The following is a 24,387-nucleotide window of genomic DNA, read 5'->3' as shown; positions in this document are numbered from 1 at the left end:
TCCCTGCATGCCTGGCTGGAAATAAATACACGGAATAGTATCAAACACATGTTTGATTCAATTACATTCACTCCATTCCGGCCATTGTTATGAGTCCTCCTCCCCTCAGCAGTCTCCTGTGATGCAGACTATTCACATGGTATCTCTATCAGAAGGTGGAGATGAGGTCTGTCCATGGAGATCAGTCGTTTCTCTATAAAACCACCAGGTGGCAGAAATGCAACTACAACTCAGGTGTTGCATACCCTTTGATATTGTTTTATTCTGGAATTAAAAATGTTTTAATTATATGTGTACTGTAACTTGTATATTAACTTTAGGAGTAGGCTACTAGAATCACAGAATAAGGCTGTGGAATAAGAAATCACGTATCCTTATCCCTCATGGTTTGATGATGAAAATATATTATAACACCCTAGTAGCCTAATAATCTGCATCAACCGTATAATATATCTCTTGAGGTCTCTCTTGGGGGTGAATAGCGTGTTTGCCTTGGTTTAGCTATATCGGTGTCAGAAGTGGGATGGCCCCAGTGTTCCCTATAATATTCTATACACAGACAAGAAACAGTAAAGTATAGTACGTTGTTTTCTCATGTGATATCAAGTGTCACTTACAGTATTAGGCATTTCCAAAGACCACAATATATTGACTCAAAGGTCAGTCTGGTATTTTGACAGAAAAAACTGAAACAGGAAGTATTCGTGTAGCCAGCTGGTGGTAATTGTAGTTGAATGAGCAGAGCTCACTGTGGCAGTGAAAGACGAACGCGCTGAGACAGGGAGAGCAATTCGCCGTGGAACTGTTTTCATTTACAACTATTTATGCCACGACGAGAGAAATAGCTTACGCTGACTGGAAGAATAGGAATATAGTGGACTAAAGAAGCACACTCCTGGTCCTTTTTTTAATCTAAAAAAAAAGTATAAATCCAAGCGACCTGATAGCTTTCACACAAGGGCGTGTGTGGATCTCGGGGAGCAGCGGCTCGCGTTTTAACCCTTGCATGTTGGTACTGTATATATTTTATATTTTTGCATCACTCGGGTCCGGAGGATTTGCTTGAGGATGGGGTGTACCCTGAGCACGGACGATAAGGCGGCGGTGGAGCGCAGTAAAATGATCGACAGGAATCTGCGGGACGACGGGGAGAAAGCCGCAAGAGAGGTCAAGCTACTGCTCCTCGGTAAGGGACGTGGTTGTCCTTGCTTCGTCCCGCAACGTGAAACATTGTGGGACGAAGCAGTGGTTATCCGTGAACTTCACTAACTGTAATATTAGCTGCGATTGCGACATTGTAACTAAATGTCAAAGGCACTATTTACAGTGATATACAATTGGTCTGGATACATATAATGGCATCAATTTGAATTGAGAATTCTAGCACGATTTCATACAATTCCGCATAGCACACAAGCTGTCGTCGTCAAATTTAAAACGGTCAACTTTTGCATAGACTACCTTGAAATCAAAGCACATTGGCGAAATTGGACTACCTAATAAAACAAAAGTTTAAGATTTTTTTCCCCCGATTTAGCCTATAAGCAGAACAAAGGTCGTTGTCCACGCTGGCTCATCAGTTCCAGCCTTCGGTATGTTATCACCCTTACAGGCAGTTGCAACAAAGTAGCCCCCTTTGTTACGCTTGTCCAGCAACACAAATGGTTTCTATGGGCCATATTCATTGGCTTAATCCTCCAGCATTTGACACCTTGTCGCCTGTCTGTCTGCAGCATTGTGTTTGAATACTATGTCCAGCTGAGTGCATATGATGTTTCCAATTTGGAAATTGGCCCAGAAACTGTTGGAATAAAGAATTGCAATAACTATACTACTATGTTCAAAACATTTTTGTTTGAGACCTCATCGCCTTTTTTGCTACTTCAGGCATGGATGTATGCTGTTTATGATTCCGCCATTGCTTAGATAAACATAGGTCTAAATTCAACTTCAGGCTCTTTCTTACCGCTACTCTCATTGGTTGGTGCAATAGTGGATGGACTTATCTCTGAGTTTAGCCTACTGCTAAATATGTTTTACCTAAAAGCCATTCAAATCGTGGATATTCCATTGACAAACAAAGGAGCCCATTCCCTTGACACAAACTAGTGATTGTTTTTGAAATACTACTCTACCATCCACTCCACTGGGGAAGAGAAGGAAGGGATGTGTCTTCTCTATAAATATGGGTATTCTTCACTGATACCGTGAGTAAGAATGGCTGTCCTGTAAAACTGTAGGCCTGTCAGTGGATGGCTATGAAAGCTTTTGGTGAGGACATTGTCCCTGTGTTTTTTGTTTTGTTTTCCTTTTACTTTTCTAATTACGTTGGTAATCAGTTTATAATAGCAGTAAGGCACTTCGGAGGTTTGTGGTGTATGGTTATATGGTATAAGCCTCTTCCTTGTTGTTGAGAGCCTAGGCTACATTCATCTGCATTGCAAGGAATGATGAAACTGATTCGAAGCAAGTCGGGTCAAGTACTATGGTCTTGCTGCGACTTAGGTCTCCAAATATTCCTCTGAGTGAAATTATAAAGTTTGTGTAAAGTCAATCCCAGACCTGTGACGTCCAATATTTTGAACTCTTTTGAAAATGGTCTCTCCCAAAATCATTTACTGAACAAAAATATTAACACAACATGTAAAGTGACATTTTCCATACACACAAAAAGATTTTCTCTTTTCCATACGCACAAATTGTTTACATCCTTGTTAGTGAGCATTTCTCATTTGCCAAGATAATCGATCCATCTGACAGGTGTGGCATATCAATAAACTGTATTAAACAGCATGATTACTACACAGGTACACCTTGTGCTGGGGACAATAAAAGGACACTCTAAAATGTACATTTTTGTCACACAACACAATGTCACAGATGTCTCAACTTTTGAGGATGTGTGCAATTGGCATGCTTGACTGCAGGAATGTACACCAGAGCTGTTGCCAGAGAATTTCTCTACCATAAGCTGCCTCCAACATCGTTTTAGATCATTTGGCAGTACATCCAACCGGCCTCACAACCGCAGGCCATGTGTAACCATGGCAGCCCAGGCCCTCAACATCTGGCTTCTTCACCTGCGGGGTAATTTGAGACCAGCCACCCGGACAGCTGATGAAACTGTGGGTTTGTACAACAGAAGAATTTCTGCACAATCTGTCAGAAACCGCCTCATGGAAGCTCCTCTGCATGCTCATCATCCTCACCACTTGACCTGACTGCAGTTTCGTGTCGTAACCGACTTCAGTGGGCAAATGCTCACCTTTCATGGCCACTGGCACGCTGTAGAAGTGTGCTCTTCATGGTTGAATCCCAGTTTCAACAGTTCCGAGCAGATGGCAGACAGCGTGTATAGCATTGTGTGGGCGAGCGGTTTGCTGATGGCAACGTTGTGAACAGAGATCCCCATGGTGGGGTTATGGTATGGGCAGGCCTAAGCTTACGGTCAACGAACACAATTACCTTCTATCAAGGACAGTTTGAATGCACAGAGAACCTGTGACGAGATCCTGAGGCCTGTTGTCGTGTCATTCATCTGCCACCATCACCTCATGTTTCAGCATGATAATACACGGACCCATGTCGCAAGGATCTGTAAACAATTACTGGAAGCTGAAAATGTCCCAGTTATACCATGGACTGCATACTCACCAGAGCATGTTTGGGATGCACTGGATCGACGTGTACGGACGACCGCGTGTTCCAGTTCCCGACAATGTCCAGCAACTTCGCACAGCCATTGAAGAGGAGTGGGACAACATTCCACAGGCCACAATCAACAGCCTGGTCAACACTATGTACAGGAGATGTTGCGCTGCACGAGGCAAATAGGGGTCACACCAGATACTGACTGGTTTTCTGATCCACGCCCCTACCTTAAATGTATCTGTGACCAACAGATGCATATCTGTATTCCCAGTCATGTGAAATCCATAGATTAGTGCCTAATGAATTTATTTCAATGGACTGATTTCCTCATATGAACTGTAACTCAGTAAAATCATTTTTGTTCAATGTATTAATAAGAAATAGAAATGGTCTCCCCCAATATCATACATACCTATACAAGTAGGTGCTATGTTACATGTTGTTGCTTCGGTTGTTGATCTCGTTCTCCGAGGCCGACGTAAGATCTTTAATCAGGTAAACAGTCGCAAGGCCACAGGTCCGGACAGTATTCCAGGGCGTGTTCTCAGGGAATGCGTAGATCAGATGGCAGGCATAGTCACAGTAATTTTCAACTTGTCCTTGTCCGTCTGTAATCCCCATATTTTCAGATGACTTCCATCATTCTGTAATCATGAAGTGCTTTGAAAGGCTGGTTATGGCACACATCAACTCCATCATTCCAGACACCCTAGACCCACTCCAATTTGTATACCACTCAAACAGATCTCTAGATGACGCAATCTCAATTGCACTCTATACTGCCCTCACCCACCTAGATAAGAGGAATACCTATGTAAGAAGGCTGTTCATTGACTACAGCTCAGCGTTCAACACCATTGTCCCCTCAAAGCTCATCACCAAGCTTAAGACCCTGGGACTAAACACCTGCCTCGGTAACTGGATCCTGGACTTCCTGACGGACTGACCCCAGGCTGCCACGCTCACCCTCAACACATGGGCCCCACAGGGGTGTGCGTTTAGTCCCCTCCTGTACTCCCTGTTCACCCCTGACTGCGTGGCCACGCACAACTCCAACACCGTCAAGTTTGCTGATGACATGACTAGGCCTGATCACCGGTGATGAGGAAACAGCCTATAGGTAGGAAGTCAGTGACCTGGCAGTCTGGTGCAAGGACAACAACCTCTCCCTCAATGTCAGGAAGTTGAAAAGGTTTGGCTTGGATCCTCAAATCCTCAAAATTCTACAGCTGCACCATTGAGAGCATCTTGACTAGCTGCATCACTGCTTGGTATGGGAATAGCACCGCCCTCGATCGCATGGTGCTACAGAGGGTGTTGCAGACAGCCCAGTACTTCACAGGGGCCGAGCTCCCTGCCATCCAGAATCTCTATATCATGCGGTGTGAATGGAAGGTCCGGAAAATCATTAGACTCCAGCCACCCGAGCCATAGACTGTTCTCTCTGCTTCCACACGGCAAGCGGTACCGGTGCATCAAGTCTGACACCAACAGGCTCCTGAATAGCTTCTATCCCCAAGCCATAAGAGTGCTAAATAGCTAACAGAATAGATACACAGACTAAATGAATTGACCCCTGTCTATGCACACTCATAGGACTCTGCACACACACTAACACTCTAACACCCATAACATGCACACACATTTATATGGACTACGCACACACACTCGCATACAATCATCAGTTACGCTGCTGCTACTCTTTTAAAAAAAAATCAAATTTAATCATATATCCTGATGACTTGTCACCTTATTCCTAAAGGTAATATGGTCGTGGTGGTGGTCGTCGGACTTTGTCGGTGGGCAACCAACTTTAAGGTGTATTACCACCACTGACTGGAGTGTGGACCGCAGTTCATCTTTCAATCACCCACGTGGGTATATGCTCCTAAAAACCAATGAGAAGATGGGAGAGGTGGGACTTGCAGCACATCAAAAATCGAACCAAGTTCTATTTTTCACCTGGCTATGCAGATGAGCGCGTGAGCAGTTTAGATGAAATGATCGACTAACATGTATTTGTCAATTTATTTTGCAACGCAAGGTCAGCATGTTGGAACTTGCAAGAAAGGCATTTCACTGTACTTGTGTGCGTGACATTGAAACTTGTTTGCGAGTTGGCACCCTGACCTGCTTCCTGTGTCAGCCATTCAGGTTGGTAACCAGGTAACACACCCAGCCTCGTCAGATGACCGTGAGATATGCTAATAAAGGAGCAACAGGAAGGAATGTTCTAGATCAGGTCTAAACTCTAACACAAATTGAGGTGTACTCATGGAGAGGAGGAAGATGTTTTGTTTACATATTAGTCTTTTCAGTTAATATACTTCTATCACAAAAGTCTCAATTCCTCTCATCTGCCTCCTAGCCGCCCCACTAAACATACTTTGTTTAATTACATCCTGGTTAAGAGGTCACAACCATATCAGTGATGCTGATGGTGCGTACATCGGCACAGGCAGCACCTCAGAAACGGTGGTGAATATTGACCACTAAATCACTTCAAGGACACCAACTGTCAAGCATCCGTGTTTTACATTGGGTGGCGTTGATGGGCCGACCCTGTCCATGTCTGTGCTGTGGACTTCATGTGGGGTGGCATATGGTAGCACGCACGCACGCACAAACACAAAACAATTGTTGCATTGTCCAGAAGGAACCTGCATGTAACCATTTCATTGGCCAGTGTATACCATGTGTATCCTATGACTAATAAATCTTGAAACACACACACACACAGCATAATGAGCAGTCTGTCAGCAGAGTATACCAGCATCCTGCTGTCAGAGGAACAATCATTTGTATGAGGAGTGCTATGAATGTTTGGGTGTATGCTGTCAAGTCTGTACAAGCAAACATCTTGTCTTGTCTATATTAGGCCTACTAGACCTAACCACATTGGTGTCGAGAGGTTTCTGTAGGTGGTCTATGTAACATTTTATGTAAAGCATTATGGGTAGTACTTTATTTTACAGTACTAATGCTTCCACTTGTATTTCCCGGATGTTTGATAGGAAATTGTCTTTCTTGTACTTGAAATAGTTCAATACATGGTAATTACCTGTTACCAAATTTGCAGTAATAACTCTCAAATAAACAAACAAGCAATTCCTAGGTTATCACTGTATCTGCTATTTTACCATGTCATTTATCACATCTGGTGATTTATGTAGGTTTACTGTAAACTGAAGTGCTTATGAATTCAGTAGCTTCCACTTGTCCAGCACCGTCCCGTTAGATCTACTACTGTTACTGGTCTCTTCCAGTAAAGTATCGGCCTGCACGGAGTTTGTTTCCTAAATCTATTATCCATTGATCTGGATGTGGGCAGATGAATCCCTGATGGGTTAATGCCACTGTAACTTCCTGGGTTCCCTTGTGAGTCACTCACAGGCTCAACAGCTCCCGATGGTAACGGGGGATGGTGCCAGCTCATGTGGTTCATGGAGAGTGAGCCAGGCCCAGCTGTAAGTCCGTTCAGCCCTGTCCTTCGCTTCCTCTGTCCCCCTCTCCCAGAGGACTGTATGACCTGGCCAGCCTAACTGAACCCCAGGCAGTACGTGCCCTGGTTCTTCTGGTGACCCAGACAGAAAACCCCTCAGCTCATTAGATCTGAAAGCCCTCAACTCCGGGACAGGCAGAGAGACTGAGCTCTGAGAGAGAGGGAGGAACTCCAAAAGCTCTTCTCCCCACCCTGGTATTATATAAAAGCTCTAACTTAATCATCATTTAAGATTAAAATATAACAGAGCTGTCATTTGGAATGAAGACTTGATTGGAGCCAATCCTACCACAGCACTTTGTAAAACGTTCCTTCATTGTCTACGTGCATGTCCTCTTTACTCTGTGGAAAACAACCTTGGCGGAAGATCCAGGATAGTTGGGTTGGATGGTTGGTGGGCTTTAGAAGTACTGTTCTGTAAACGTCCATTTTATTTGCAGGCCTCAACAATTTTTCTTCAAATACAGTATTTTCCCAACCGCCAGAAAGCAGCTGCCTCGCTGTGGTTTTGGTCTGGCTCTTTGATGGATGAATCAAATTGTGGGTAACGTGACTCTGTCTATCCCAGCCCATGAGGTCCACTTTTCTGCCTTTGCTTTCTTTAATGGCCATGTGGCTCAAATCAGGGCCATTAGACTTTAGTGATGTCACAGGGGTGTGGCCCCACCCCAGTAACTTTAGAGTTGAAGGACAGAGCAAGGTCAGTCAGTCTAGACTGGAGCGTTTGTTTGCCTGACTTAAAGAAATGTCATAAGGGAACAGTACCTTGGCAATATCATTCAATAATTATTCCTGTGACTTGCTAGCATACATTTTGTTGACCCTATGAAGGGTTTTGTGTTCCATATTGAGAAATCAAGTGTGTGTCGGTCAGACAGTAAAACATATCTAGAGGGAGGGTTCAGTGAACACACAACGGCCTGTAAAGAGGGTATGTTTATTCTAGATTGAGAGGCAGCCAGCCAGTATGGTAGGGAGTGGAATGCTGTGTTGTGTCGCTGCCTTGGCACCAAGGCCCTTAGCAGAAGGAGGGAGGTGACTTTACCTGCTGCCAATGCTGTGTGTCTGTGCGCACATGTGTGTTTTTATGTGTGTGTGTTACAGTGCACGTGTGTCTGCTGTCTCGTAGTCCCTCTGGGGTTCTTAGTGGCACATGTGACTGTTTGACTCCGGAGCAATGAGACGTGTTAGTCGTCCTCTCTGGGGCCAGGGCCACAGCAGTGACATGTAATTAAAACAAGTTGTCCTCTGGTGAAAGCCATTTCAATTAGGCTGAACAGTAGGAGGTACCTGCCTGGCTTGCACACTGTTAAAACACACACATTCTCACACACGCACTCTGTATCAGCATGCTCTAAGGCTCTGGAGAAAGGCTTGTCCACAGGAATTCACTTCTACATGTTGGTTTCAGGTTCTCTTCTGCGTTAGGGAAAGTTCCAGGCCCCGAAGTTTCACTTGACACAACGAGAAGCCCTGGTGTGTGTGTGTGTGCGTGCATGTGCTCATTGTCTTGCTGTAATGCAGTACTAGCTGGTTCTTGTGAAATGGGAACATTGGGTGTTACAGAACTAGCTTCCTCCTGGCAACTCAGACGGGTGTTAGTACAGCATGGACAGTTCTGAATAAACAGTGAAGAACTTTAATCTCACTAGTAACAACAACATTATATTAAAATGTTATATACTACTTAGGTAATTGCATTTTATTGCACAGCAATGGCGTTTGTAATTACACAACATAAATTGGGACTTTTTTTAATCCACTACTGAACTTCTATAGAATTACAAAGTAATACTAATGAGTAAAGTTTAGACTGACATGGCTACAGTTCCCCTTTTTCTGCCTGTGTTTGTGTCCGAGCTGAGCAACCCCTATGGGAAGGGACTTAGCAAGCCCACCAAACACGTGAAAACATGTTTGTTTTCAGGAACAAGCCATATTTCCCAGTGGCCTGACTGTCCCTGAGTGGAAAAACCCACCGGTGGACGTTATGTCGAGGAGAGGCCTGGCTTAGTCAATCTCCATGACACATCCTCTACTTATGTGTTTTGGGGACATTTTGCCGATCAATAATACATGCCCTGGCTATGGAGATGAGCCATCACTACACAACCACCCCTAATCCTCCTCAGGTGACCGTGTGGCGAGCGCTGAGATGTCTTTGGTAACGGACCCGGTTGCCATGGCAGTGTGACATGTGTGACGGAGGCACGGAGCCCCTAGCAGCAGCCAGGCCCAAGCAACGCCTATTCTGTGTTCCCTGCCTCTCTCATAGGAGTATTGCCATGTCAATCACCTCTCCGCCTCACACTCATTGGCTGCTAGCTTAGTGTCCTCCCTCCTGGCTCTTGTCCTCGTGTGTGAGTGGTTTACACAGCCTGTCAGTCAGTAATGTGTAATTCAATATAGAAGGCTTGTACCATCTTGAAGTAACACTATGTGCTCATAGGCCCTTTAGGGCGGCAGGCCCTTTAGGGCGGCAGGCCCTTTAGGGCGGCAGGCCCTAGTTGTCTTTCTGGTGGTAGATCAGAGCTCACAACTAACTCATTTAATGTACAAAGACCCAATGACCAGATATGAACTGGGGGATAGCAGCCTTGTGGTGTGTTAGTGGTTGCTGGGAACTACTGCAGGCTGCGTGCTTCACTGCTCTTAATGAAGATGAGTACTCTACTGCCTGTGATTTGGCCTTTGCAATAATACTGAGGACCATAATGTATTCACCTCTGTCCCTTCACTGTACTCCCATCCCAACTCTCAATCTGCACTCTCTGAATGTTACTGTGTTTTGCTATGGTGCTGTTCATTCAGTGAGTCTTGCGATGCTGCCTGAGATGGGTCATTGGTTCCTGCTGCAGTAGGTAGTTCCATAATGCTGTGTTAGTGCTGCTGTTGAAATGTGCCGATAAAGGGAGAGGTGGGGAGGGTCTGTATCGACCGGACGGCTGCAGAGCGACGCTGTGGGTCAGAGACGTCAATACAGAAACACAGGAAGGGAAATGATCAGTGTATTTGACCACCTCAGGGTTCTCCACTATGGTCCATTTCAAAAGGGGTTGGATAATGGCCTGTAATGAGTAGCTCTTTACAATTGACTTTTCTTTCTCAGTATGTTTGTCAGTGTAATCCCATACCAGGCAATATAAATTATGGTCAGTGTTGGCTTCAAATTCCACTGCAGATTCGGAACACATCACTCTTATCGCATAATTGCAATTAGTTAAATGATAGGCTTTGACTGGTTTGATAAATGTGTTCTCTCTCTCAGGTGCTGGTGAGTCGGGGAAGAGCACAATAGTCAAACAGATGAAGTGAGTATGTTCCTTCCATTCTTCCAAATGCTGTATCTGCCACACAATCAAAACAAAGCATTGTTTTTGCCCTTCTGTGGGGACAGTTCTCAGAAATGAGTCATTGTATTGTGCTAGTGCCCCATTCAATTCAGATGCTGTAAACATTGTTACCTGGATAGTGTTGTTATCAATGTTTGCTTTTTCCCTGACATTTTATGATGGAAAGGTTGCCATTGTGTTGGGGGTTATTGGTCTGCTGTTTTTCTGTCTTATTTTTTTCTGTTAATAAAAATGAACATAACATTTTCTCAAACAAAGTGTTGCTCCATGTTCCTCCTTGTGACTGACTGTTGTTGCTCCATGTTCCTCCTTGTGACTGACTGACTTGTTGCTCCTTGTGACTGACTGACTTGTTGCTCCATGTTTCTCCTTGTGACTGACTGTTGTCGCTCCATGTTCCTCCTTGTGACTGACTGTCGCTCCATGTTCCTCCTTGTGACTGACTGTTGTTGCTCCATGTTCCTCCTTGTGACTGACTTGTTGCTCCATGTTTCTCCTTGTGACTGACTGACTTGTTGCTCCATGTTTCTCCTTGTGACTGACTGACTTGTTGCTCCATGTTCCTCCTTGTGACTGACTGACTGACTTGTTGCTCCATGTTTCTCCTTGTGACTGACTGACTTGTTGCTCCATGTTTCTCCTTGTGACTGACTGACTTGTTGCTCCATGTTTCTCCTTGTGACTGACTGACTGACTTGTTGCTCCATGTTTCTCCTTGTGACTGACTGACTGACTTGTTGCTCCATGTTTCTCCTTGTGACTGACTGACTTGTTGCTCCATGTTCCTCCTTGTGACTGACTGACTTGTTGCTCCATGTTCCTCATGGTGGTTGACTGTTGTCGCGCCATGTTCCTCATGGTGGTTGACTGTTGTCGCGCCATGTTCCTCATGGTGGTTGACTGTTGTCGCGCCATGTTCCTCATGGTGGCTGACTGTAGTTGTGTTGCTCCATGTTTCTCCTTGTGACTGACTGACTGACTTGTTGCTCCATGTTTCTCCTTGTGACTGACTGACTTGTTGCTCCATGTTTCTCCTTGTGACTGACTGACTTGTTGCTCCATGTTTCTCCTTGACTGACTGACTTGTTGCTCCATGTTCCTCCTTGTGACTGACTGACTTGTTGCTCCATGTTGCTCCTTGTGACTGACTTGTTGCTCCTTGTGACTGACTGACTTGTTGCTCCATGTTTCTCCTTGTGACTGACTGTTGTTGCTCCATGTTTCTCCTTGTGACTGACTGACTTGTTGCTCCATGTTCCTCCTTGTGACTGACTGACTTGTTGCTCCATGTTCCTCATGGTGGTTGACTGTTGTCGCGCCATGTTCCTCATGGTGGCTGACTGTAGTTGTGTTGCTCCATGTTCCTCATGGTGGCTGACTGTAGTTGTGTCCTCCGTCCCGTGTGTCAGGATCATCCACGAGGCAGGCTACTCGGAGGAGGAGTGTAAACAGTACAGAGCTGTGGTCTACAGCAACACCATCCAGTCCATCATCGCCGTCATCCGAGCCATGGGACGACTCAAGATCGACTTTGGAGACGCCGCCAGAGCCGTGAGTGGGCTAGACATGATGATGGATTGCATTTATCAAAGCCTTCTGACTAAAACTATGAACACGCCCAACACTGATGCCATGGCAGAATTATTAATGCTATTGATGGTTATGATGGTAGGGATGATTTTCACAGTGGAGCTGATGGCGATGGTAATAGTGATGGTTGTGCTGACAGACTGCTCTCTCCCAGGATGATGCGAGACAGCTGTTTGTGCTGGCGGGGTCGGCAGAGGAAGGCTTCATGACGGCAGAGCTGGCCGGGGTCATCAAACGCCTGTGGAAGGATGGAGGGGTACAGGCCTGCTTCAGCCGCTCACGAGAGTACCAGCTCAACGACTCTGCAGCATAGTGGGTCACACCCACACCCACACCACCTTGTCCTGCTCACACAGTCTGCTCAGTTTGGTCTGATACACACACACACACACACACACACAGACCTCCTGCAGTTCCTCTTCCTCCCTAATTCTCTTCTGCTGGAAGTAAATACATTCTCATTCCTCTGCAATAACCAAAGGCCTTGAGCAGTCCATTTATTACAGATGCCCGCCCACTCTCTGGCAGACATATCTCTACTGCCTACGGTCAAGTCCGCTTGGTGTTTCAACCTTGAGTGAGACTGTCAATATTTGTTTTGTGTGGGGGTGTCACCCGTGTAGCAGGACTGTAACACGCAGGCTGCAGCGTGTCTGCTGAGTCCTTGACCTTAGCATTTAGCTCATGTAGCTGTCTAACAGCAGATTGGCCAGGGCTGTTGTGTTTACCAAACCCTGGTAGCAAAACACCACAGACAGAAGAGCTAGAAAACATGTCCAAATCCCTTTCAGTCAGTGGGCAGCGTTTGAGCTGGAAACTCCCTTGGTTCAGTTGTTTTTTTCCTGAAGTGGTTCTTTTTTCGTACGCATTGTGCCACAACCTTTCCATTAGCCAGTGAAGTCACCAGAGGGGCAGCCCCTGCGGTGTGTCATGAGAAACCCTCTTCCACCTTCTTTTGGAACGGAACAGACTTCACCGATTGGCTCTCTGGCCTCGGGTGCCTCAACTGCTGGCCATTTCCAAATCAATACCCAGAATCCTTTTGGCCAGGGCTACCACACACACACACACACACACGCACAGAGAGAGACACAGACCAGCGTCACGTAGCCTGCCGACCGGCCTCTACAGCGAGGCTGCTGACGCCGATCTCTGCTGTTTGTTTGGGTTAAAACACCAGTGCTGCTGAGTCGTGTGTAATTACTGCTGCCGTAATCTTTTGGAAGAGTAATACAGGGTAGGCTGTTTGAGCTGGGGGGGGTTCTACTGTAGATTTTACTGTTGAGGAAGGGGCAGGTGTGTGCGACAAGTCCAGAACTGAGCCCTATGTGGATTATTTGTGGAAATATTGGATGAGGGACAGAAGGGGGCACTGATAGTGTGGAAGAGGGTGGAAAAAATGTCACTTGTTTTTCCCAGTTGAAGATATAGAAGCAGACATGGTTCATGGCCAAACAAGATCTGTTTATTATTTGAATAGCTTATTGTCCTATTGTTCCATTGAAGTATGTGTATTGGATGCATTGACTCCCATCTAAACATTCTCTCTCCCCCTCCCTCCTTTCTCCAGTTACTTAAATGATTTGGACAGGATATCACAAGCCACCTATATCCCGACCCAGCAGGATGTCCTGAGGACCAGAGTCAAAACCACAGGCATTGTGGAGACACATTTCACCTTCAAGGACCTCCACTTTAAGTGAGCACTTCCTCCAAATCCCTTTTTAAGTGTAGTCATATTCCCTACTTTAAGTTATCCTATTTAATCTACTTCCCTACTGTGCGTATTGAATCTCTCAAACCCATAGAAATGTCCTTAGTCCAGTGGTTTCATTGTGACTGGATGACAGAGCTGACCATATGACATCAGCAGTGAATCATATCTGTTCTAGCGTTCCATTTGCTGATTCCAGAGAGGAAAGGGAAATGGTTGGCTCACTGGTCAATACCCCATATTTCCAGTGTTGGGTATTAGTGAACTAGTAATTGAACTGCATTTTACAGTAGCTTGGTGGAAGTTCAACTAAATTCAAATCTAGATAGTAAAACAGTTCACTACTGAAAACACTATGTAGTGTTGTGGCTAACTCCTGGAACTGCACACTACTTCTTTACCGTGTAGCTAACTACTGGAACTGCACACTACTTTTTTTACCATGTAGCGGTGTAGCTAACTACTGGAACTGCACACTACTTTACCGTGTAGCTAACTACTGGAACTGCACACTACTTCTTTACCATGTAGCGGTGTAGCTAACTACTGGAACTACACACTACTTCTTTACCATGTAGCGGTGTAGCTAACTACTGGAACTACACACTACTTCTTTACCATGTAGTGGTGTAGCTAACTACTGGAACTACACACTACTTCTTTACCGTGTAGCGATGTAGCTAACTACTGTAACTACACACTACTTCTTTACCATGTAGCGGTGTAGCTAACTACTGGAACTACACACTACTTCTTTACCGTGTAGCTGACTACTGGAACTACACACTACTTCTTTACCATGTAGTGGTGTAGCTAACTACTGGAACTACACACTACTTCTTTACCATGTAGTGGTGTAGCTAACTACTGGAACTGCACACTACTTCTTTACCATGTAGTGGTGTAGCTAACTACTGGAACTACACACTACTTCTTTACCATGTAGCGGTGTAGCTAACTACTGGAACTACACACTACTTCTTTACCATGTAGCGGTATAGCTAACTACTGGAACTGCACACTACTTCTTTACCATGTAGCGGTGTAGCTAACTACTGGAACTACACACTACTTCTTTACCATGTAGTGGTGTAGCTAACTACTGGAACTACACACTACTTCTTTACCATGTAGCGGTGTAGCTAACTACTGGAACTACACACTACTTCTTTACCATGTAGCGGTGTAGCTAACTACTGGAACTGCACACTACTTCTTTACCATGTAGCGGTGTAGCTAACTACTGGAACTACACACTACTCCTTTACCATGTAGCGATGTAGCTAACTACTGGAACTGCACACTACTTCTTTTGCAACAACAAAAAAAATCATACCTGCCTAATTGTCACTTGAAACAGTTAAATTGGCTAAATTACACATTCAAAGTAACTTTAGTTAAGTAAACTATATTTTCCTTAATGGTAGCATTAGTGTAGCTTAACTTCCAGTGTGAAGTAATCGGTAGCTTGGTAAACTATATTTTCAGGCTAGCTTCCCCAACACTGCATATTTAGTTGTTTTTTCACGTCTGTCCCCCACTCCACATCCTATTCGAATAGCAAGCCCTTTAAAAATGCTCTTTCTCAACAGTTTGTTCAGCCAAGCCACTCAGTGCAACTCAGCAGAGAGAACTATGTGGAGCCATTCCAATGCAAACCATATCTAAGTACATTAGAGCCCCACAGCCGTCTGTGTGCCAATGGGTGAAAACTGGCTCACAAAGCGGGTGACATTATTAGGGCTTGTTCCCTTGGGTTGCGTTAATGGGTTATACAGCTCAAAGTGCAAATTGGTAAGGGTATAAACAAGAATAGGTTATTTAAAATACAAAAACATTACATTTAACAAAGTGTATCAATTTATACCCTATAAAAAATGTATACACTCCCTTCTAAATATTTTATTCTGTGTTGAACATTTCTACTGTATACCATCTCTCCACAACACAGAAAAGCCTCCAAAAAAATAAAAATGCATTTATTCTGTCATTTCCACCTGGTGGCCTGTTTAACCAACTAACACTTAAACCCAGAGCCCCAGGCCACAGCTCTATGTTTTCCCTAGTGGCCAATGGCAAATAAAGTTGTTTGTCTTGTGTGCGACATGCCTGGAAACATGCTCCGTTTATATTGTCTGGTGCATTATCCACCACTTCCTCCTCAGGATGTTTGATGTTGGAGGTCAGAGGTCAGAGAGGAAGAAGTGGATCCACTGCTTCGAGGGTGTCACTGCCATCATCTTCTGTGTGGCGCTCAGCGACTATGATCTGGTGCTGGCTGAAGATGAGGAGATGGTGAGTTCCTGTCCAACCATGGACATTAAATAAGAGTACATGTACAGTACCAGTCAAAAGTTTGAAAACACCTACTCATTCAAGGGTTTCTTTATTTTTACTATTTTCTACATTGTAGAATAATAGTGAAGACATCAAAACTATGAAATAACACATGGAATCATGTAGTAACCAAAAAAGTGTTAAACAAATTGAAATATATTTTAGATTCTTCAAAGTAGCCATCCTTTGCCTTGATAACAGCTTTGTACACGCTTGGCGTTCTCTCAACCAGCTTCACCTGGAATGCATTTCCAACAGTCTTGAAGGAGTTCCCACATACGCTGAGCACTTGTTGGCTGCTTTTCCTTCACTCTGCGGTCCAACTCATCCCAAACCATCTCAATTGGGTTGAGGTTGGGTGATCTGATGCAGCACTCCATCACTCTCCTTCTTAGTCAAATTGCCCTTACACAGCCTGGAGGTGTTAGGTTATTGTCCCATTGAAAAAACAATTATAGTCCCACTAAGCGCGAACCAGATGGGATGATGTATCGCTGCAGAATGCTCTGGTAGCCATGCTGGTTAAGTGTGCCTTGAATTCTAAATAAATCACTGACAGTGTCACCAGAAAAGCACCCCCACACCATCACATCTCTTCCTCAATGCTTCATGTTCATGGTGGAAAGCACACATGCGAAGGTCATCCGTTCACCTACTCTGCGTGTCACAAAGACACGGCGGTTGGAACCAAACATCTCAAATTTGGACTCATCAGACCAAAGGACAGATTTCCACCAGTCTAATGTCCATTGCTTGTGTCTCTTGGCCCAAGCAAGTCTCTTCTTCTTATTGGTGTCTTTTGATAGTGGTTTCTTTGCAGCAATTCAACCATGAAGGCCTGATTCACGCAGTCTCCTCTGAAACAGTTGATGTTGAGATGTGTCTGTTACTTGAACTCTGAAGCATTTATTTGGGCTGCAATTTCTGTGCTGATAACTCTAATGAACTTATCCTCTGCAGCAGAGGTAACTCTGGGTCTTCCTTTGCTGTAGCAGTTTCGTCATAGCATTTTATGTTTTTTGCGACTGCACTTAAACTTTCAAAGTTCTTGAACTTTTACTGATTGACTTACCTTCATGTCTTAAAGTAATGATGGACTATCGTTTATCTTTGCTTATTTGAGCTGTTCTTGCCATAATATGGACTTGGTCTTTAACTAAATAGGGCTATCTTCTGTATACCACCCCTACTTTGTCACAACTCAACTGATTGGCTGAAATGCATTAAGAAGGAAAGAAATCCCACAAACTAACTTTTAACAAGCCACACCTGCTAATTGTGACTACATCATGAAGCTTGTTGAGAGAACGCCAAGTGTGCAACGCTGTCAAGGAAAAGGGTGGCTACTTTGAAGAATCTCAAATATAAAATATATTTTGATTTGTTTAACACTGTTTTGGTTACTACATGATTCCATATGTGTTATTTCATAGTTTTGATGTCTTCACTATTATTCTATAAAGAGAACTCTGAAATGAGTAGTGTGTCCAAAATTTTGACTGGTACTGTATGTATATCTGTATGAAACCAACCAAGTCCTGAACAAAAAATCGTTCTCAATATAATATTTACATTGAACATGCATTTTAGTGCTGGACTAAGCTTCATTCTGGGTCTGTGAAACTGTCTCTACGAGTCCAAACATGTTTCTGAGTATATCTCGATAGTCTCCTCAAATCCTTTCCTACATCTGTACTGATCTGAAAACATAGGATAAAGCAATATGGTGGACGTCCTAGCAGGTGTTTGCTTTCACCTGTCTGTTTTTCCACATCAGTGCAGATGAAGGCCTGTAGCTCGAAGCCCCACAAAAGCCATTGTCCAATGTTGCCTTCTTCTCGCCCCAGAACCGGATGCATGAGAGCATGAAGCTGTTTGACTCCATCTGCAACAACAAGTGGTTCACAGACACCTCAATCATCCTCTTCCTTAACAAGAAAGACCTGTTTGAGGAGAAGATCAAGAAGAGTCCTCTAACTATCTGTTACCCAGAATACGCAGGTACAGTAACACAGCCAACCAGCCATGGTAGACTGTTTATAGAATGATTGGGGATAACTGTGAATTGTGTGTGACTTATCACTGCAGTTGTCTGTACATTTTCTATGATTTCTTTGTCATTTGCACACCTGAACAAATCTAACTGAATGTCTACAGGAGTGGAAAGAGGATCTCATATAAACATATAGCGCTGGTAATATACTGTAGTTACTGAACATATGCAGATGGTATGTTCCACCGCATCAGTGTTGGGACAGGAGACGTTCAACAGACATTAGTCACTTCTACCTTTTTAAAAGGTTCTTCGGGATCGGTGTCCCTTCCACGGGATGGTTGAGCTAACGTAGGCTAATGCGATTAGCGTGAGGTTGTAAGAAAGAAGAACATTTCCCAGGACATAGACATATCTGATATTGGCAGAAAGCTTAAATTCTTGTTAACGTAATTTCCGGACTATTAAGCGCACCTGAATATAAGCCGCACCCACTGAATTTAAAAATATATATTATTTTGAACATAAATAAGCCGCACATGTCTATAAGCCGCAGGTGCCTACCGGTACATTGAAACAAATGAACTTTACACAGGCTTTAACAAAACACGGCTTGTAACAAAAATAAATAGGCTTTAACGAAACACGGCTTGTAACAAAAAAATAAAAAATTAGCAGTAAGCTTTAGTTGTCTTTTTTCACTGAGTCAATTCCTCACGCTGCTGTTTCCAATGTCTTATCATCGACTCATTAAGACCAAGCTCCCGTGCAGCAGCTCTATTTCCTTTTCCAACAGCCAGATCAATCGCCTTCAACTTGAAAGCTGCATCATATGCATTTCTTCGTGTCTTTGCCATGATGAGGGTGACAAAATGACTACCGTAATCAGAATGATGGGAAGTTTGAGAGCGCTCGATTTTAATCTAAACAGTAAACAAAAAAGTTGTTTGACCTTAACCCGTTCGGCAATTTCATTGGTCTAATGAAAGCTTCATGCCGCCAAAAACTGAGCACGTCCCAGAATGTTTTTTTGGAAGAAAAAAAATTGAAAGCGGGAAAAATCAATATATTAGCCGCATCATTGTTTAAGCCGCGAGGTTCAAAGCTGGGAAAAAAGTTGCGGCTTATAGTCCGGAATTTACGATAATCTAACTGCACTGTCCAATTTACAGTAGCTATTACGGTGAAAGAATACCATGCTATTGTTTGAGTGTACAGTTTTGAACATAAAGTTATTAATAAACCAATTAGGCACATTTGGGCAGTCACGACACAAAATTGAGCAGAAATGCAATGGTTCATTGGATCAGTCTAAAACTTTGCACATACTGATGCCATCTAGTGGCCAAAATCTAAATTGCACGTGGGCTGGAATAATACATTATGGCCTCTCTCTTGCATTTCAAAGATGATGGTACAAAAAAAATACAAAAGAGCGGTTGTTTTTTTTCTTTGTATCATTTTTTGCTAGATCTATTGTGTTCTACATTCCTTTCATATTTCCATAAACGTCAGTGTTTCCTTTCAAATGGTACCAAGAATATGCATATCCTTACTCCAGGGCCTGAGCTATAGGTAGTTGGATTTGGGTATGACATTTTAGGCGAAAATTTAAAAAAAGAACTTCACAGATCTTCGCTGTAAAGGGTTTAAACACTGTTTCCCATGCTTGTTCAATTAACCATAAACAATTCATGAACATGCACCTGTGGAACGGTTGTTAAGACACTAACAGCTTACAAACGGTAGGTAATTAAGGTCACAGTTATGAAAATTTAGGACACTGAAGAGGCCCTTCTACTGACTCTGAAAAACACCAAAAGAAAGATGCCCAGGGTCCCTGCTCATCTGCATGAACGTGCCTTAGGCCTGCTTCAAGGAGGCATGAGGACAGCAGATGTGGCCAGGGCAATAAATTGCAATGTCCGTACTGTGAGACGCCTAAGACAGCGCTACAGGGAGATAGGACGGACAGCTGATCGTCCTCGCAGTGGCAGACCACGTATAACACCTGCACAGGAACGGTACATCCGAACGTCACACCTGCAGGACAGGTACAGGATGGCAACAACAACTGCCCGAGTTACACCAGGAATGCACAATCCCTCCATCAGTGCTCAGATTGTCCGCAATAGGCTGAGAGAGGCTGGACTGAGGGCTTGTAGGCCTGTTGTAAGGCAGGTCCTCACCAGACATCACCGGCAACGGCGTCGCCTATGGGCACAAACCCACTGTCGCTGGACCACACAGGACTGGCAAAAAGTGCTCTTCTCTGATGAGTTGCGGTTTTGTCTCACCAGGGGTGATGGTCGGATTTGCGTTTATCGTCGAAGGAATGAGCGTTACACCGAGGCCTGTAGTCTGGAGCGGGATCCAGGGTGGAGGGTCTGTCATGGTCTGGGGCAGTGTGTCACAGCATCATCGGACTGAGCTTGTTGTCATTGCAGGCAATCTCAATGCTGTGCGTTACAGGGAAAACATCCTCCACCCTTATGTGGTACCCTTCCTGCAGGCTCATCCTGACATGACCCTCCAGCATGACAATGCCACCAGCCATACTGCTCATTCTGTGCATGATTTCCTGCAAGACAGGAATGTCAGCGTTCTGCCATGCCCAGCGAAGAGTCCGGATCTCAATCCCATTGAGCACGTCTGGGACCTGTTGGATCGGAGGGTGAGGGCTAGGGCCATTCCCCCTAGAAATGTCCGGGAACTTGCAGGTGCCATGGTGGAAGAGTGGGGTAACATCTCACAGCAAGAACTGGCAAATCTGGTGCAGTCCATGAGGAGGAGATGAACTGCAGTACTTAATGCAGCTGGTTGCCACACCAGATACTGACTGTTACTTTTGATTTTGACCCCTCCCTGTTTGTTCAGGGACACATTATTTAATTTCTGTTAATCACATGTCTGTGGAACTTGTTCATTTTATGTCTCAGTTGTTGAATCTTGTGTTCCTACAAATATTTACACATGTTAAGTTTGCTGAAAATAAATGCAGTTGACAGTGAGAGGATGTTTCTTTTTTTGCTGAGTTGATGTACTGTCTTGCACTTCAGTTGAATTCTCACTTAGTCTCCTGTTGACATCAATTCATGACATAGTGAGAATGCCTGAAATAGAGGCTGGGATTCCCCCTTATGAGTCAAGTCATTAGAAGTGTGGGGGTTTTCTTGTCTTGCGGCCAGGCTCCAACACGTACGAGGAAGCTGCGGCCTACATCCAGTGTCAGTTTGAGGACCTGAACAAGAGGAAGGACACCAAGGAGATCTACACCCACTTCACCTGCGCCACCGACACCAAGAACGTGCAGTTCGTCTTCGACGCAGTCACTGACGTCATCATCAAGAACAACCTGAAGGACTGTGGACTCTTCTAAGACCTGGATTTGATCGATGGAAGTTTTTCTGGTGAGCCAACCTTTTTTTTCGTTCCCTTTCTCCCTTCTCATCGCTTCTCCTTGTGCAACATAGCCCTGCCCATACACTGCAGACTTGTGAACTTGTGTTCGTATGTGTAGAGTGCTGGGGGATCGATGTTGGGGCTACATGGTTGAGGGCACATGTCTGACTGGTGGCTGCCATGAGTGCTCACAGTGCCAGTGTTGAGGACTTACAAACATACCATATGCTCACCCCACAGCGAGCTTCAAATGTCGCAACCACCAGTTCGATAGCTCAAACGGTTGGTATGTTGTCACGGTGGGAGGCCACGTGTGTTGCGAAGCAGAGGATCACTGGTTCGAGCCCAGTATGGGGACAGGGAGAGTGGAGGAAGCCAAACTGTTAGCAGCACAATGAGATCCGTTACACTAGCATGCTGCAATCATAGCCAAGGCTGGTTTCAGGCAGGCTGTGTGGTATTATCCACATTGCCAGTGTGCTAAACTAGTATGCTAGCTTTCCCAGATGGTGAAAGTTATCCACAGGAGCTCTTGTTGTCGTGTGTATCTCTACCTCCTGACGACTGGCATCTAACTTCAAACGTTTTAAAATCAGTTGAGTATTTGATTTGTTCCAAGTTGCGCTGCTTCCAGGCTGCCTCAGAGATGCAGTTTAACCCTTTCATGATCAAACGCTTGTTAAATCTAATCAGCTGAAATCAAGGCCCTCTTCATTCGGGAGCCTAATTAAATGTTCTGCTCCATTAAGATGTTTGGGAGATGATCATGGCATGGTCAAACAATATTTTAAGGATATTTGAATGGAATGGCCTTTTGTACCTCCAAGCATTCAATAAGATCTAATGGTGTCTATTTCTCTCTCTCTCTCTCACTCTTTCTCTATTTCTCTCTCTCACTCTTTCTCTATTTGTCTCTCTTTCTCTATTTCTCTCTCTCACTCTTTCTCTATTTCTCGCTCTTTCTCTCTCTAGGCGGTGAAAAGCCAGCATAATGTGCGTTTTCGGGGAGAAGTTCACAAGAATCTGAGTGGGAAGAATCAATTATGGACCATTGCTGTACTATATGCCACTTTTAATGGATTTATTTATGTTTTTGTCTTGGAACATTTTGAATTAGCGTTAAAACATTTGTGTTGGATGTTTGTGTCGTTGTAAAATCATTTTCACACTTTTTTCTTTTTTGGAAGAGCAAGCTTGTTTTATTTAGTTTGTTCCTTTTTTAAGCCCTCTCTTGAAAAGGAAGCTTGCCTTTTGGTGAAAGTATTCCTTTTCTCCCTCCCCAATTGTTAGGGGAAAAGGATTTGATTTGAGCTCAGTTTGTTTGTACTTGTGCCTTTTGCATGTCCTTTTTCTCTGCAGTCACTGACCAAATTGCAAAAATTTTTTGCCTGCTGAAATCGTTCCAACATAAAAGGTGAAACGTTTCCTGAGGGATATTCACAATCTTTTGTGCACATTCCCAACCAATTTAGTGGCGAGATTCCCCGTGGTCCAAAGGTGTGTATGTGTGTCTCGATGGTGACCAACACAGCCCCGCCCACAGGCTGTCCCATACTGACAAAGGGATGTGGTTTTTAACAGTACACCATATCCAATGTGTATCCAATAGGAACCCTAGCTAGGTCAAGGAGCTTACGTTATGCTGTGGAATTACAGAATAGCTAAACCGGAGTCATATTTTACTGTATATTTTAAGATTTATTTAAGGTGGCTTCGGGGACTTGGTCTCTGCGATCACTGCAGAATCACAATTGTAAAGTAAAAATGGATGGGGAACAAACACATGGTTATGGTCTGTAACCAGCCACAGCTGTCAGTGTTCTCCAACAGACAGGGAGCCTTTGTACACTCATTCCCTTATTTTGCTAATAAAACCCTTTATAAACCATTCAGTGAACCTGGCGTCTTCAGTGCTCTCCTGAGTTACAGTTGGTGAAAAGGGAGTCAACTTACTGCAGGTGAGTTTGAGCATTTCCTCTAGTCACCATCTATTCATCCTTATGTCATGTAGTCATCCTTATGTCATCATTGTTATGTCTTACCATCCTGTTTCTTTATGCCATGTTGATGTCACACTGGCTGCCATATCCAGTTGGCTGGGGAAAACCCCAAAATGAATCCTTTTGTTTCACTTCACACGGTGTGACACACTTCACAGTGAAACAGTGGTATAATGGGAGTGATTTTAACACCATGCTAATTCCCAGTGTCTTTGTTCCTTAACTTTTTAATTTTAACGTACCGTAACATTTTTGAAATTCAAGTGTTTCTTGAGTGTTTGGCACAAACACATACAAAACACATCAGATTATAGTGTGTGTGATCAAGGAAACTGGCAAACTGGAGATAATTCTTTGTCTTGAATATTCTCCGGTGGGATTTCCCTGTCTGTTTGAATATACAGCTGTATGGAGCGTGGCACTACTGTTGTTCGTTGGGTGTTGAATGATTGACATCCTGTTGTCATTGGGTTGTGGGTGACTTGAGAAGAGGCAGAGTCTGGTCCGTGTCCATGGTGATATGTTTAGTCATAATGACATAAAAAATCACTATCTCGTTTCTCTAATCTCATTAGCCAGATTACCCTGCGGGGCTATTGTTGGTTTGGGTTTTCGGGGGAAACAAAACGCGTTCATGTCATTTACAGGTTATTTATAACCTTACAACCCAGAAGAGCCTGTCATGAGAGATGAGGTTCTCTATGGTGAATCTCCTCAGTAACCTCCCACTGGGGGCATACTGGTTGAATCAACGTGTGTGTGTGTGTGTGTGTGAGAGAGAGACACACACCTACTCAGTTTCCATATTGTGTGACCTTGTTAAAATTTAGCTGACAAATTTGTAT

General features: G+C 44.1%; 1 protein-coding gene across 1 annotated transcript; it reads left to right on the top strand.

The window, feature by feature from the left end:
* Positions 1–594: 594 nt before the first annotated feature.
* On the top strand, positions 595–23,430 carry LOC115199006 (guanine nucleotide-binding protein G(i) subunit alpha-1). Its single transcript, XM_029761486.1, has 9 exons — positions 595–1,186; positions 10,422–10,464; positions 11,916–12,057; positions 12,251–12,408; positions 13,667–13,795; positions 15,976–16,105; positions 17,995–18,148; positions 21,329–21,550; positions 22,515–23,430. Exons 1-8 carry the CDS (start codon positions 1,069–1,071, stop codon positions 21,517–21,519), a joined length of 1,065 nt encoding a protein of 354 aa, XP_029617346.1. The 5' UTR covers positions 595–1,068; the 3' UTR covers positions 21,520–21,550; positions 22,515–23,430.
* The last annotated feature ends 957 nt before the right edge of the window (positions 23,431–24,387 follow it).

The sequence above is a fragment of the Salmo trutta genome, chromosome 8 (assembly GCF_901001165.1).
Source record: "Salmo trutta chromosome 8, fSalTru1.1, whole genome shotgun sequence".
Lineage (NCBI taxonomy): Eukaryota > Metazoa > Chordata > Actinopteri > Salmoniformes > Salmonidae > Salmo > Salmo trutta.
Note: the sequence above shows the minus strand (reverse complement) of the source record. Positions and strands in the feature narration are given on the sequence as shown.